This window comes from Podarcis erhardii (assembly GCF_964252035.2).
Source record: "Podarcis erhardii genome assembly, chromosome: 15".
Classification (NCBI taxonomy): domain Eukaryota; kingdom Metazoa; phylum Chordata; class Lepidosauria; order Squamata; family Lacertidae; genus Podarcis; species Podarcis erhardii.
This window is the reverse complement of record NC_138505.1, coordinates 23,159,420-23,173,741: the sequence shown is the minus strand read 5'-3', so window position 1 is coordinate 23,173,741 and position 14,322 is coordinate 23,159,420. Positions and strand designations below refer to the sequence as shown.

The 14,322-nt window shown below is 47.2% G+C and overlaps 1 protein-coding gene across 1 annotated transcript in view; it reads right to left on the bottom strand.

Annotated features, from left to right (window-relative positions):
• Nucleotides 1-12,659, bottom strand: part of TBC1D10A (TBC1 domain family member 10A) — a 37,045-nt gene extending 24,386 nt beyond the window's left edge. The window contains exon 1 of the mRNA XM_081841934.1: nucleotides 12,232-12,659. Within this exon, the coding sequence (XP_081698060.1) occupies nucleotides 12,232-12,644 (413 nt within the window). The 5' untranslated portion in view covers nucleotides 12,645-12,659. The remainder of the gene's footprint in view (nucleotides 1-12,231) is intronic.
• Nucleotides 12,660-14,322: the final 1,663 nt, after the last annotated feature.

Here is a 14,322-nt window from a genome sequence, read left to right as displayed (position 1 = left end):
GGCAGGGAATCCTCCCAACCCTACCTGGAGATGCTGAGGATTGCACCTGGGACCCTCTGCATGCCAAGCAGAAGCTCTACCAGATCAATCAGGCCAGCCCAATTTCCACAGTGCCATTGAACGCTGGTGAACAAAGGCAAAATTTGCCCAACCACTTCAGTAGAGCTTATTCAAATCTCCCTAGCATCTTTTATACAGTGGTACCTCCGGTTGCGAACGGGATCCATTCCGGAAGTCTGGCTGTATCCCAAAATTTTATCAACCGGAGAGACCGCTTCTGCGCATGCGGCAGTAGACTGTTTCTGCGCATGCATGAGCGGTGAAACACTTCCTGGTTTGCCGCTTTCGCAACCCAAAGTTTACGTTACCAGAGGGTAACATAACCTGAGGTTCCACTGTATGTACCTGTAACATATGCGTGAAGAAGCTTGTTAGTTAAACTGAATAGGCAGGTATACCAAAAGGTGGGGTGTACTTTGTGCTTTAAACACAACATTGTGCACCAAAGTAAGTCAAACTTTAAGAAGCACAACTTGTGAGTCATATTCAAATTACACAAAGCATGTAATGTCCAGTGGCAAAGCTCCTGGCAGTGATCGGCAGGGCTGCCCTGAAGTCTCTGGCTGCCACTGGCTCAGCTGCTCTGACTCTTAAGAGGTCTTGCTGAGCTGCTCTTACCCTAGAGAACCAGGGCACATGGATGGGCCTAGGAAAGGAGATGTAAGCAGCAAGAATATCAAAAAAGAAGGTCCGAGAGGAAATGGTCAGAATGAGGGCAGAGGGAAGAAAAACAGAGGAAGGAGTCAGATTTGGAAAACTAGGAGGCCACATAAGTCAGCTTAAGAGGTGAAGAGTCAAAGGATATAAGACCTTGGCTGCAGGCCTCTGAGTAAATCCCCAGCCGGTTGTTCCAACCACAGGCCAACAATACAATGAAGTTTGGAACACTTCAACCACCAGCATAATAAACCACCTCCAGCTAGCCGACTGCTCTTAACCATACCCATCTCAGAACATGAGAAAAAGCCTTCAAGCTTTTTACTCTGGAAGGCCTGCCACCATGCTTAAAATGGACTGTAAACTACACAACGTCCCTTGCCAACCCCTTTAGTCACTAGCTTCTATTCTCAAGTTAAGCCCTGGGTTTCCTATACCCTGGACTCATAAGGCTTTACCCCTTCCTTCATTCTGATCCCTTGCTCTCAACAACCCATTTCCCATTTCACTTCCTCAGGTTCCTGCTTTCCTCTGCTCCCCTTAACCTAGGTGTGAGGAGCCTCTGCCCCCCCTTTGCCCCATATGTTCCTGAACTACAACTCCCATCAGCCCCAGCAAAAGTGGCCAATGGCCAGGGATGATAGGCACTGCAGTTCAGCAATGTGTGGAGGGCCAAAGGTTTTCCATATCTGCCTTAATACCCACACACAGCTTTTTAATGGCCAAATATTGGGAAGTGAGATAATAAAAGCTGCTGCTTCCCCATCAATCATGTACTGGCTTTATTGAAGTATTTTCTAGCTTGATTTACACACTAGATTTGTTCCGCTTCTTTGTCTGAAAACAAACCAGTGGCACCGCTTGCTTCATTGCGATAAACAGCTCAGTTAGAATGTGGCACATCTTAGGTGCAGGCCACCCCTAGGCTAATCACTTTTGCAACAGCATCCCAATCCCACCACTCTGCCTAGTGCAGCATTACTTTAGGAACTAGATGGGATTTTAATGTGGAGCAGAGGCCCTGCTTTGACCTAGTTTTAAACCCACAATTCACACACCCCGGTCACCCTTCTTTTTTCTTTCTTTTTTAAAAAAAGAGCAAACCACCAGATTCATTAGGCTAGTTCTTGCTTCTGATGCTATTTGTCAGCACAGAACAGATGAGGATGAGCTGCTAATAAATCCAATTTTAAAAAGACATGTTATTTACAGGCAAGCTGTACAAGTATTGTCAAAACATATGGGGAGGACAGCTCCCCACATTATAATTTAAATGACAGATGCCCAGAATCTGACATCTCACTCTGCCCTTAGGGTGAAGGAAATGGTTTACCCAATTCTAAAGGCATATTAGACCTTCACCATTTGCAAACAACCATTGAGGTAAAAAAATGGGTCATTGCAACTTAGCATGAAGGAAGTTCTGCTTCTCCTCCAAGTTCAGGAGCGTGTTGTCTCAACAATTCTGAGTCAACCTTTCGTAGGTGCGGCCAGTTTTTGGGCTATAATGTCCAGTTGCAGCAAGATGATGACTTGATGGGCTTTAACCTATGCTTTAAAAAATAGCTTCTAGTTAAAGAAGGTTTTCTACATGTATTTGGCTCAGCTGGAAAAGAAGAGCCTGGCCACTGGTCAGGCCAGTGGCCCATCTAATCCAGCATCCTGTTCTGGCCAATCAGATGCCCCAATCGAAGCTTGTCAAGCTGGAACTGAGTGCAACACATCTCTCACCACCAGGATTCCTGGCAACTGGCATTCAGAGGCATTCTGCCTCTTGATTGTGGAGGGATAACACAGACAAGGTGGTAGGAGGGACGAGGGCTCCGGACATCTGCTTTTGGGGGAACAGATGCTGTTCTTTTTTAAAAAAAAAAAAAATGAGGATATTTAAGAGCTGTCCCACACCCAATTTGCAGGCATGCCCCACCCAGTATGTCTGTATGCAAACATAATATTACATGACATCTCCCCACAAGGAGACCTGCCCTGTCCAGTTACTACTATTCATTTATTGTGCACGGTGATCTCTCAAAGCTGAATGCCTTTTGCAAAGATTTTGCTTAAGTTCATCTCATTTACTGAAAGGGCAGGGAACTTTCTTTCCATTGAAGGCTATACTCCTTTCAAAGGTAATCAAGTGGGGGCCACTTGCTGGTAATCAATGGGGAAAGGTCTGACGTCTGGGGTGAAATACCTTACCTTTTTCTCTCTGCCACCCCCCTTTCCTTCCCTCCTCCCTTGAACATAAGAAGAGCCTGCTGGATCAGGCCAGTGGTCCATCCAGTCCAGAATCCTTTGCTCACAATGGCCAACCAGATGCCTTTTCTGGGAAACACACAAGCAGGACCTGAGAACAAGAGCACTCTCCCCTCCTGTGGTTTCCAGCAACTGGTGTTCTGAAGCATTACTGCCTGCAGCTAACTGACCAACTGTGTTGCAGATAACTCTGTTTTGACCCCGAATATAAAGCCTGCCCCCCTAAAATAAATCTTAGCTATGCCCACGTCCCCGGAACATAACCCTTATGCAAGTTGAAAGTGTCTTGTACTTTGCCTCCTGCATCAACCTAAAGACAAAAGCAGATGCACAGCCCCAAACAGGCAACTCCCAAATCACAAACAAAAGTAGAAAAACAAAGCAAAACCTCTCAATTTTTGTAAGAAGGGGGTCTGGAAAGACACCTGAATGGAGAAGGCTACATTAAGCATACTTTCAATGTGCCACTCAAAGTGCTTAATGCAGTCTGCTGGTCAACCTCCCAGCTGCGGAGGTCTTCCAGGTCTTCCACCGTTTGCCCCCAGGCACCCATCCAAGCAGGATGTATTTGCCTCCTACCACAGCTGCATCTGTTCTCCCTCTAATCTTTTGTTTTTCTGTTCTCTAGCCCCATTCCTGGAAATGGACCAAAATAATATTTAAAACTGCAGCAAAATCAGAGTAATCTGGAAAAGGCACCAACTGCTTCTCGCACATTAACAGGATGTTACAGATAGGTAGCCGTGTTGGTCTGCCATAGTCAAAACAAAACAAATTCCTTCCAGTAGCACCTTAAAGACCAACTAAGTCAGTTCTTGGTATGAGCTTTCGTGTGCATGCACACGAAAGCTCATACCAAGAACTGACTTAGTTGGTCTTTAAGGTGCTACTGGAAGGAATTTGTTTTGTATTAACAGGATGTGTATTCCGTGTGTGTGCATATAAATTATGCAGCACGGTTTCTCAATCCAGGCCTCAGGCCTCGCCCTAGTCGTGCCTCCTTCCCAGGCTTCACCTCTCAATGCGTCCTTAAACTGTGATCAATGCTCTCTCCTACCTGTATGGGGAGAGGGGTGTGTATAGAACCCTTTGATGTTTGCTTGTCTGGAAAACAGAGTAATGTACAAAGGAAAGAGCCATGTGTTGCTCCAGCCACTTTTGCCTCTGATCCCATCTATTTTTTTACCCCTTTGCCCTGCCCACACCTGGCAGTGGCCCCTGAAAGGTTGCCCATGAGGGAATGCAATCTTCAGGATGAAAAATGTTCCACAGCCCCACTGTGGTCAATACAGGGCGATGGCCTGAGTCAGCATGGCAACTTTGTAGGTTCTTGACTTGAGCTATGGAATGAAGCACTCCTTTAGCATGCCCCGTGGCATATGCAAAGTGCCTGCAGCTACAGGGCAGTTCATGAAACAAGGATTAGGCAATGAGAATAAGATGAGAGTGTTGCTTTCACAACAGCCACTTGCTGCTCACCTGCAGTGTGGAATAATTGCCTTCCTGGCCACCAGGTAAGGGAAGTCTGATAAACAGGAAGAGAGAGACTGTTGTTGGATCATTCAGTTTCCTTTCAGGCTGTTGTCAGGTAACAAGCAACACTACAGCATTATGTGTGGGCTAAAGGATAGGCTATTAAATGCTCGTAAGCCCAAAATAAGTAATAGGTTAGGTTTGTGGATTTATCTGCAAGCCTGAGATAGCAGAAGTCTCAGTAACTGTTTGTTCCAAGTCAGTGGTTTCACTTGCAACCTTCGTGCCAGCAACCTAGGAATGTGAAGAGATCTAAAAGCACCACAAACAGAAGGGGGGAGGCTACAAGCCTCTAATCAAACTCTGATAACTGCCACAGAGCCGTGAGAGAGTAAGTTGGTTTCTTTAGACCTCACAGCTGCAGAGACAGACTCTGGGCCATTTGAGAGCTTCTGAAAAGTTTAATGGAAGGTAGGTTAAGATGGAAGAAACCTTATACCCTTATGCTCTTTTAAAGCAGAGGCTGGATGGCCATTTGCTATGGATGCTTTAGCTGTGATTCCTGCATTGCAGGGGGTTGGACTAGATGACCCTTGGGTCCCTTCCAGCTCAGGGATTCTATGATTTTGTTTCTTTTGAATGGAGCTTTAAATCTATCCATGGCTACCGGATAAGGTAGGACAGTAAAAACTTATTCTGCGTCTCAGATTATTATTGCATTGTTTTGTTTAGAACAGAAACTCCAAGCAAAAATGATCATGATGAAGGCTCCTAAGAGATGCATTTTGCATACAGTTGCCTTGACTCAAATGTTTGTTGCCCTCTTTTAATATTTCCTGTAGCTCAGAGATAGAACACGTTGCATGCAGGGGTCCCAAGTTCAATCCTTGGCATCTCCAGGCGGGGTTGGGAGAGAAACCCACTTGAAGTCCTGGAGAGCTGCTGCCTGTCAATGAAGGCAATGCTAAGCTAGATGGACCAATGCCCTCACTCAGTATAAGGCTGCTTCCTGGGGTATTTCCCTTAAATTGCTACCTAATTTTTTCTTGTTGCCAGTTCCTTAAGAGGAGCAATTTTTGTCAAGGCTCCAGCCAGGGAGGAAAACCCCCTCTTCTCATTCATTCCATTTCCAGTGGGGAGAAGTAGAAGGCGGACTCTTATGTTCCAGATCAGGCATCCCCAAACTCGGCCCTCCAGCTCTTTTGGGACTACAACTCCCACCACCCCTAGCTAACAGGACCAGTGGTCAGGGATGATGGGAATTGTAGTCCCAAAACAGCTGGAGGGCCGAGTTTGGGGATGCCTGTTCCAATTGTCATCTTTCAAGTATACTTATGAGATGCACATAGGTTTTCCTGATCACTTTGACCTGGAACTCTTCTTAAGACTGCAAAATAGCCCAGTTAATATTGCCTCCAAACCTCTGATCATACCCTTTGGATCGGTCAATCAGGGATGGCACCATGTTCCCTGGCTAATGAAGATGCTTCTAGGGTAATGCTGTGCCCATCCACAGTAGTGCAGCAGACTGCACTGTGGAATCCCAATACATCCTAAGGCCCGCCCTCAAGTTGATGTCACAGTTCATATGAGCAGGAGACAGGATCAATCCCTCATGGGGCCTCTGAGCTCAAAGAGGTAGTGGGGGACACAGCACCCAATTTGGGAGTCACTACCACACTCAGAGCAGCCAAGGTAACCGGGACTAATTTCCCAAATCTCCTTTCATTGTTGCAACCTTTTCTTGGTGTTTTGTGCAACAGCCGTAGCCTCCCAGCGAATGAGATTCCTGATCTCATATACACAACGAAGCAACAAGAGGGAGTACCTCTGGCACCAGCATACTGCAGTAGTGGCTGCTTGCTCTCTCCTTCACTCTCACTTATCTCCTCTGCTACATATTCCAGACACTCCTCCTGCATGTTAAGGAGCTCTCGCAGTCTGGCAAAGGCTCTCATAAAAAGCAACATTCACTCAGTCTGCATATCCTCCAACAGCCCTGAACATCAACTGTTTGCTATGTGTGGGTGGCAGATATTGACTCCTAGTCTCCATGAACTCAACCGGAGAAACCCACACTCCAATCCCTACGCCTCTTTGATTCAGCGAACTATTTTCTTCCTAAACACACCAGATCTCCTCTCAATACTAGAAGCAACTGAATTAAGTCAACTGGCCCTGGTAAACAATGGCTTATCTTGGAACCCCCAACAGGAGGTAGCATGTTCTTAGATACCTCAGTCCATTCGGGGCCACAGTAAGAGCTAACAGGTCTGCTGTGATAGGATGATCAGGCTGTCCAGTTGTGCCCCTGCTCCTTTCAATACAAGGCAGTCAAAGTGCTGGACAATATTTCAGAGCTAGGTATATTCACACCAAAAGCAAGTATCCAAGATGTATTTCCTCAATGAAGGCAGTGCCACAATTTTATTTTTAATTGCTAGGAAAATAACAGTTTCTCTCCAGCTACCACATTCATTGAGATTCCTACCAGAAGAAGGAAAACCACAGACAGTGCAGGCACCTTTTAATAACTGGCAATATCTAATACTGTACAGTATAGGCCATGGGTAGGAAAACAAAGGCCCGTGGGCCGGATCTCGCCAAATCGCCTTCTAAATCTGGCCCACGGACAGTCTGGGAAGCAGTGTGTTTTCACATGAGTAGAATGTGTGCTTTTATTTAAAATGCATCTCTGGGTTATTTGTGGGGCATAGGAATTTGTTCATCCCCTGCCCAAAAATATATATAGTTCAGCCCCCCCAAGGTCTGAGGGACAGTGGACCAGCCCTCTGCTGAAAAAGTTTGCTGACCCCTGGTACAGGCCAATGCTGCAGGCATGAGCGGAAAGGGAAATCAGAGAGATACAAGTTGAGCAACACAAATTCCTCTGCCATCCCATGTCCAACGCCTACACTGTCAGTAGATTTTGGATATATTGTGTAGGGGCTCAGTGCTCCCTCGCAGTATAGCCCCAGTTTACAAGTTCGAATCCTAATTTGTGTGTTTTTTAACAAAAAAAACAGGGTGTTTTCACTGCCCTCCTCTCTCTCTCCCTACCCCCCAGTCAGGGAGTGCCTCACCCATTCTGTGAACCTCTTGCGATTTTTAATCCGCCTACTGGCATACTGTTTGAAGGCCACCCACTCCCATTGTTCCAGGGTAGTGAACAGGATGTGTCATTTTCACTTCCTCATTTCTGACAGCAAAAGTGAAATTGACAAGCCCATTTGAAAAAAACAAAAACAAATCAATTCTGCGGAACTCCTTTACAGCCAACCAGGATCCACCTTCAATCTCAGGCTTCAACACAGAGCCCACAGCTGTCCCTGGGTGAGCTTCCACCACCAACCTTCCGGTTAACAGCTGGTCACACTGACCCGTTATGTCGTAGGAGGTGCTTCTATTTCATATCTTTATTCTTTTCTCCTTCCCCCCCTCAGGTGGTCTGAACCATCATATTGCTTGCTGGTGTACAAAAGTGGCCAAAAGCAGCTTCACTCCATAGTGGAGTGTGGCTATTTCTGCATCTAACACCTGCTTTTACCCTGAAAAAACAGCTACCGTATTTTTCGCTCCACAAGACACACCAGACCATAAGACGCACCTAGTTTTTGGAGGAGGAAAACAAGAAAAAAATATTCTGAATCTCAAAAGCCAGAACAACAAGAGGGATCGCCGCACAGCAATCCCTCTTGCTGTTCTGACTTCTGGGATAGCTGCGCAGCCTGCATTCGGTCCATAAGACGCACACACATTTCCCCTTACTTTTTAGGAGGGAAAAAGTGAGTCTTATAGAGCAAAAAATATGGTATTATAAGTTGGGAAATGAGACAGTGGCAGCACCACTGATACACCCCACCCAAGGTCCATTTGCAAACCACTTGTGAGTCACAGCTCACTGAATGAAGCTCAGTAGTTTAGGTTCTGCAGTTAAAGGACCCAATGCTCCTATCCTAGGAAGAGGGGGACGAGGCTCAACAGTACTCTTTCCCCCTTCACAGCAAGGCATCTTGTCCCTATAACTCACAAAGGTTAGACATGGCAGGCTACTCACTTGGTCACCTGTAGGAAAAACAAAACAAAAAACCAATCACCTCTCCACATGACCCAACAGGGAATCATTTGGGAAGCGGAAAAGACAGCATCTCCACTTCAGCATGCATTCAAGTTTTTAATGTGCCACAAATGACTATATATCCATATACATTGGCAAGCAGGCTGGTAAACTAAACCAGGTGTGAGGAAGCTTTGGCCCTCCAGATGGCAACTCCCACCATCCCTAAACACTGGCAGTGCTCTCTAGGGCTGATGGGAGCTGAATTTCAGCAACATCTGGAGGTTGAAAGTTCCCCACACCTGATCTAAACTGCCATGGCTCCTCCTTCCCTCACCACAGGGGCCTTTGAAACACCCCTTTGTCCTGAGGGGAGCAGGAAAAGAAGCTGAAAAACAGCTGCTTCAAAACTCCCCCCCCCCATTTGCATGTATACAAAATTTTTATTGTCTTGTTTCATTGTACAAACATTATTGTAAACTGCTTTGCAGGATCCATTTGACAGAAAGTATATAAATGCCTTATAGAAATATAATAAATTATCCGCGGGTTTATTTGTAAGGCTGGGTTATATTTTAATTGCTGGGTGGCTATGAAAGGAAGGCTGCCCTATGGGAAATATCGCTATCGAGACATGCTTTTTACAGCGTCACGTGGGTAAGTGAACAGTGCCAACTGGCTGGGATGGGCCAGGTGTTGGATGCTAGCCAGCTTACCACCTTTCCACAGTGACCCTGCTCTCACCAAAACAGGTATACCTACTCTCACACAAGAGATGTTGGAATGCAATACACGTCTCATTTGCAAGGTGTGCATTAATCATTCTCCAGGCTCGCCCACCCCAGAGTGTCACGGGTTATGTGGCTTCTTCCCCCCACCTTTACTTCAGTTCAGAGGATATCATGCTCCTCAGTTCCAAAAAAAATCATGCTGAAGGGAATGTTTCCTCCTGGATCAATTGTCTTCTTTCAGAATGGGGAGGAAGCAGGCCACAGAGTCAAAGCCATACAAAGCAAAACAAAACAGTTGCTGCTTCTGTGGTGCAGCAGAAAAAATGCTTTACAATCATTAACCTGCCTCACGGTCAACTGAGAGAAGGGTAATTATCCAAGACAACTGCCTAGTGAGACTCATAACTCAGTAGTATGTCTTTGGACATGATCATCTATGCTTTACAGCAAACCAGCCCCTGAGCTGGAAAATTGCTTTGGGGAAGCCCAGTTCCAGGCTGGCTCAGATAGAGTAAAGGGACACAGACTGCAACTTAAGGAGCTTACATAAGAAGTCAAAACATCCTACGATGGAGGGCACCCCCTCCAAAACAGTGCATGAAGACTTGGGGAAAGAGGCTGATTTTAAGAGGGCCCATATAGCAACCCCTAGCCTACTGCCACCACCCACCCAGTGGAGACTGGGATGAAGATATCCCAGAGAAGGGGGATTTGGCAATCAAGATCCATTCCCCAAGCCACAACATCTGCATTCCTAAAGCCTGCCTTACTCTGCTACCCTCAGATAAAGCACCTCTTGACTTCAAAACAAGAATACTCCCTGCACTGCAATTCCCGTGTCATCCAGAATCAGAAACAAGGGGGTTGGTTTCACTCTGGTCACCCTCAGGCACTTGTGGCCCAGATGCCCCTAGACTGGGTTTGCTGCCTAAAGCCTTCACCCCTCAGTTGTTTCAATATCTCAGAAGGGCTCTGGTACTGTTAAGAGGGGAGGTTCAGCAGCAACAGCTTCTCACTACTGTTGCACTGAGACAATAACCATTTTTCCTCCACCCCTCACTGGGAAGAACAGGGGAGGCCTCCCCTAAATCTGGCAATCCAAAATCTACACATCCTCCCCATTCCATGCCTTAGTACTCAGTCCCTAAACCAGTTTCCGGACTCAAGAGCGCTAAACAGAGAGAGGGTGAATAAAAAGTGTGAAAACCCAAGCTCATGAAAAGTGCCTTCTACTCAACCATATCCTGGGACATCCCAGGGAGGAGCTGGATCGGAGGCTTCAACCAAGTAGCCTTGGCCCTATTTTATTCTGGACCACAGTGGAGTTTAAAGTACGTAACAAGAGGTCCTCATAATCCCTTTAATCACACATCCCTCCAAGCCAGGTGTGGGACACACCCCAATCTAGGCAGGCTGGAGCCTGGTACCTCTCTGAAGGTAACAGACATCTATAGCCAAAAGCGATATTCTTCAGCCTAGGGTCATCCTCAGACACAATTAGACTCCAACTCTCAAAAGCAAAAGAACCTCTGCCCATGGGAAAAGCTTCCTCCAGCCCATCTGAGGTTACATAAATAGGAAGCTCTTTGTGCTTTACTACCAAAGCAATTGCCTACCCACCTCTCTTCTGCCTAGAAACAACTTTCAACACGGCCCAGAAAAGCAAGAATATCCCTGCCCATGGAAAGAGCACCCCTGGCCATCAGGGTTACACATGCATATAGCTCCCCGCAACTGTTCTCCCTCCACAGGGCTCCCCGTCAGGGCTCATCCCTCTGGGATGCAAACAGCACCCCTCCCCACCCCATGAAAGAAGTGCCCCCTTGCCCTGGCTGCTGGGGATTACAGAAATTTACAGCCACTGGTTGTCCAGCCTCACCCAGCCTGCCAGCAAAATTCCCAGAAAGGCAAGAGTTCTCCTGCCCATGGCAAAAATGCCTCAGCGTCACTGGGCTTAGAGAAACTTGCCCTCACCACTCTGGGAAGGGAGACAAGCCATTCTCCCCCAAAGGCAACAGGGGTTATAACTCTTGGGTGCCAACTCCAGCCCATTGGGGTGTGTGTGTGTGTTACAGAAACTTAGTCACCAGCTGTTCACCCTCACCCACCCCGACCCACCCCCAGGAGTGGCACAAGCCTGCTCCCAAACAGGGAAGAGTACCCTTGCCCAGACAGAGCGCCTCTACACCACAAACATATAGCTACCACTTGCAATTTCCCTTCCACAGGGTTTTCCTACCACAGCTCATCATTCTTGGCACAGAGAGTGCCTCCTGACCATGGCAAGAGTGCCCTGCTAAGTGTGTGCGTGTGAGACACAGAAACTTCCACCTACCACCCTCCCCAAGAATATGGGATGCCAACTTGAATAAAATACAGTGGTACCTCGGGTTAAGAACTTAATTCGTTCTGGAGGTCCGTTCTTAACCTGAAACGGTTTTTAACCTGAGGTACCACTTTAGCTAATGGGGCCTCCCGCTGCCTCCGTGTGATTTCTGTTCTCATCCTGAAGCAAAATTCTTAACCCGAGGTACTATTTCTGGGTTAGCGGAGTCTGTAACCTGAAGCGTCTGTAACCCGAGGTACCACTGTAATGGGAGAGGTAAGTAAGCCCCACCCCGTATAATCGATCGCATGGCGCTTTGCACGCGCACACCATTCGTAAGGCAATGTCCATCAACTTTGGGGGTGGGGGCGGCCCCCTCAAATCTTTTATTGGGGGCGGCGGCGGCGGCGAAGGAACCTATGCCAATAGCAGAGACCGGCCAATCTCCGGGGAATGGCAACAGTGCCCCTGCGCATGGCGAGAGCGCCTCTGCCGCACTTGAGGCTACTACAAAGAGGTGGGACACCACTTGCCTCCTGATTCTGGCCGGCCACTCGAGGCGAGCCCATACGCAGCCACTCCCGAAAGGGGCAAGAGTGCCCCTGCCCATGGCAAGAGCGCCCAGTGCGCACTCCCCCCCCCCCCCCGCCGCCGCCGCCGCCGCCACTCACGGCGCCTCCTGCTCTGGTCCGTCTCCGCCGTCGGCGACGAGGAAGCCGAACTTGTCGACGCGGCGCTCGCCGTCGGAGCTGCTGCCGCCGCCGCCGCCGCCCAAGGAGCTCCGCGAGTCCATCTCGCTGGCCGCTGCCGCCGACGCCGCCTCGTCTTCGGCAGCGGCGTCGTCGTCGTCGTCCTCCGCCTCGGCCAGGGGTCCGCGGGGCGCAGAGCCCATGCCGCCGGCCTGGGCGGCGGAGGCAGCCTCCCCGTCGTCACCGCCGCCGCTTCCTCCCGCTCGGCTCTTGGCCATACGCGGCCGCCTCAGCGGGAAGGAGGAAGGGGCGCCGCCATCGGACGAAACCCACAGACGATCCGGCCCGGCCGCCTCTCCCTCAGCCGATCCGGCCACGCCCATTGGCTGAGCCATCGCTCCCGAGCCCGCCCCTACGCAGCCGGCATTGGCTCTCTGGCGCGGGCGAGGGCCGGCGGCCTCGCAGGCCTCTTGAATGGAAAATGGGCGGGAAAGGGAGCGCGAGCCGGCAAAGCTCTTGGCCGTCCGGGCTGCCAATCAATCAAAGGCTTAAAGAACCCCCTCTCCTCCTGCTTCTCACCCGCCAATCCAGTTGACCAGGAGGAGCGCGCGGTGTTTCCTCCTCCGCACCCGCCTCCCCTCCTCCACACTCCTCTTCCCATTCACTTTCCACGTAGGACAAAACTTGGAGAAACGCGGAAGGGGTGGGCGGTGGAGGAGAGGAAGGAGGTGTTTTCCAGTGTGGAAATAGATGCAACTCAAACGTATTCAACAGAGTGGATTCAATTTAAGGATTACTTAGTTAAATATGTTAAGTTAAATTAACTGAAAATTGCTTGCAGATACTTAATTGGCTTAGGATTTTATTTATGTTAAGTGATGAATTAATATGTTTAATTTCATAATGTGAAGATATAAGGATGTTAATGTTTAAGTTAAATTTTATAAGAACTATGATTTGGAAAACTGTTAAAAGGATATGCAGTGAAATTCAACCAAGGCGAAGCGAGGAAGTCACTTAACAATGTTAATAAGTGTAATTTTCAATAAAGCTATGATTTATGTTTGTTTGCTTTATGTGTTTCTTTGTTTATAATGTGAAAACCAATAATTTTAAAAAAACAAAACACAAACGTATTCAACAGCAGGCTGCAATCCTATATCCACTTTTTTGGAGGGGGGGAGAGTAAGCCCCATTGAATTCAATGGAACTGATTTCAGGGTAGGCATTCATGGGATTACTTTGTCCTGCTTCGGACAGGCGGTTACGTAGAGGAGATGCAAGTCCTGTTGGGTTCTGTAATACAGCAGCGTTTATAAACCATCAAAAACATACAGTATACTACTGTAGAATCTCAAATGGTAAAACAAGCCTACTCAGCTATGTAGAATGCTGGTGTGTCTTTTAATGTGTCCCCCTCCAAAAAATATTTCAATGTTTTCACTTTTTTATTCAAGGATCACCAATAAGCATTCAACCATCTCCCCCCACGCCACCAACTGAAACACCAAACGTCTATTTGATTACAATAAACTTTCACATCATTTCAGTTTTTAAACAAAAGTATCATATGTTTTATTTCACTTTTAATTTTTCTGAATGTTTTACAAAGTTGCTTTTAACTGTTTTTACCGATAATTTTATTGTTTTATTCTCTTTGAGGGTTGTTGTTTTTTTACAAACGGTTTATAAATTTAATGAAATAAATAAATTAATTAAAAATAAAAGTGTGTACATCTTCTATCACCTGGGAGCATAGAATACTACCCCTTCTCCTTTAACATAAAAAAACCTTATGGGTGAGTTCAAATCCTCCTGCTCATGCCATGTCATAGAAAGTTTGGAGGACAGTCAAGAAGCTAGACAATAACTTTCTGTTTCAGGCAAAAGCAGAACAGATACTGTACAGGGAACTCCAGACAACAGCTAAATTAAAGTAAGTCCAGTGCCATCTAGTGGCTAAATCATATACCAACAATATATATATATGTACACAGCTACATATATATATATATATATATATATATATATATATATATATATATGTATGTATATATGTACACAGGGGTGGTT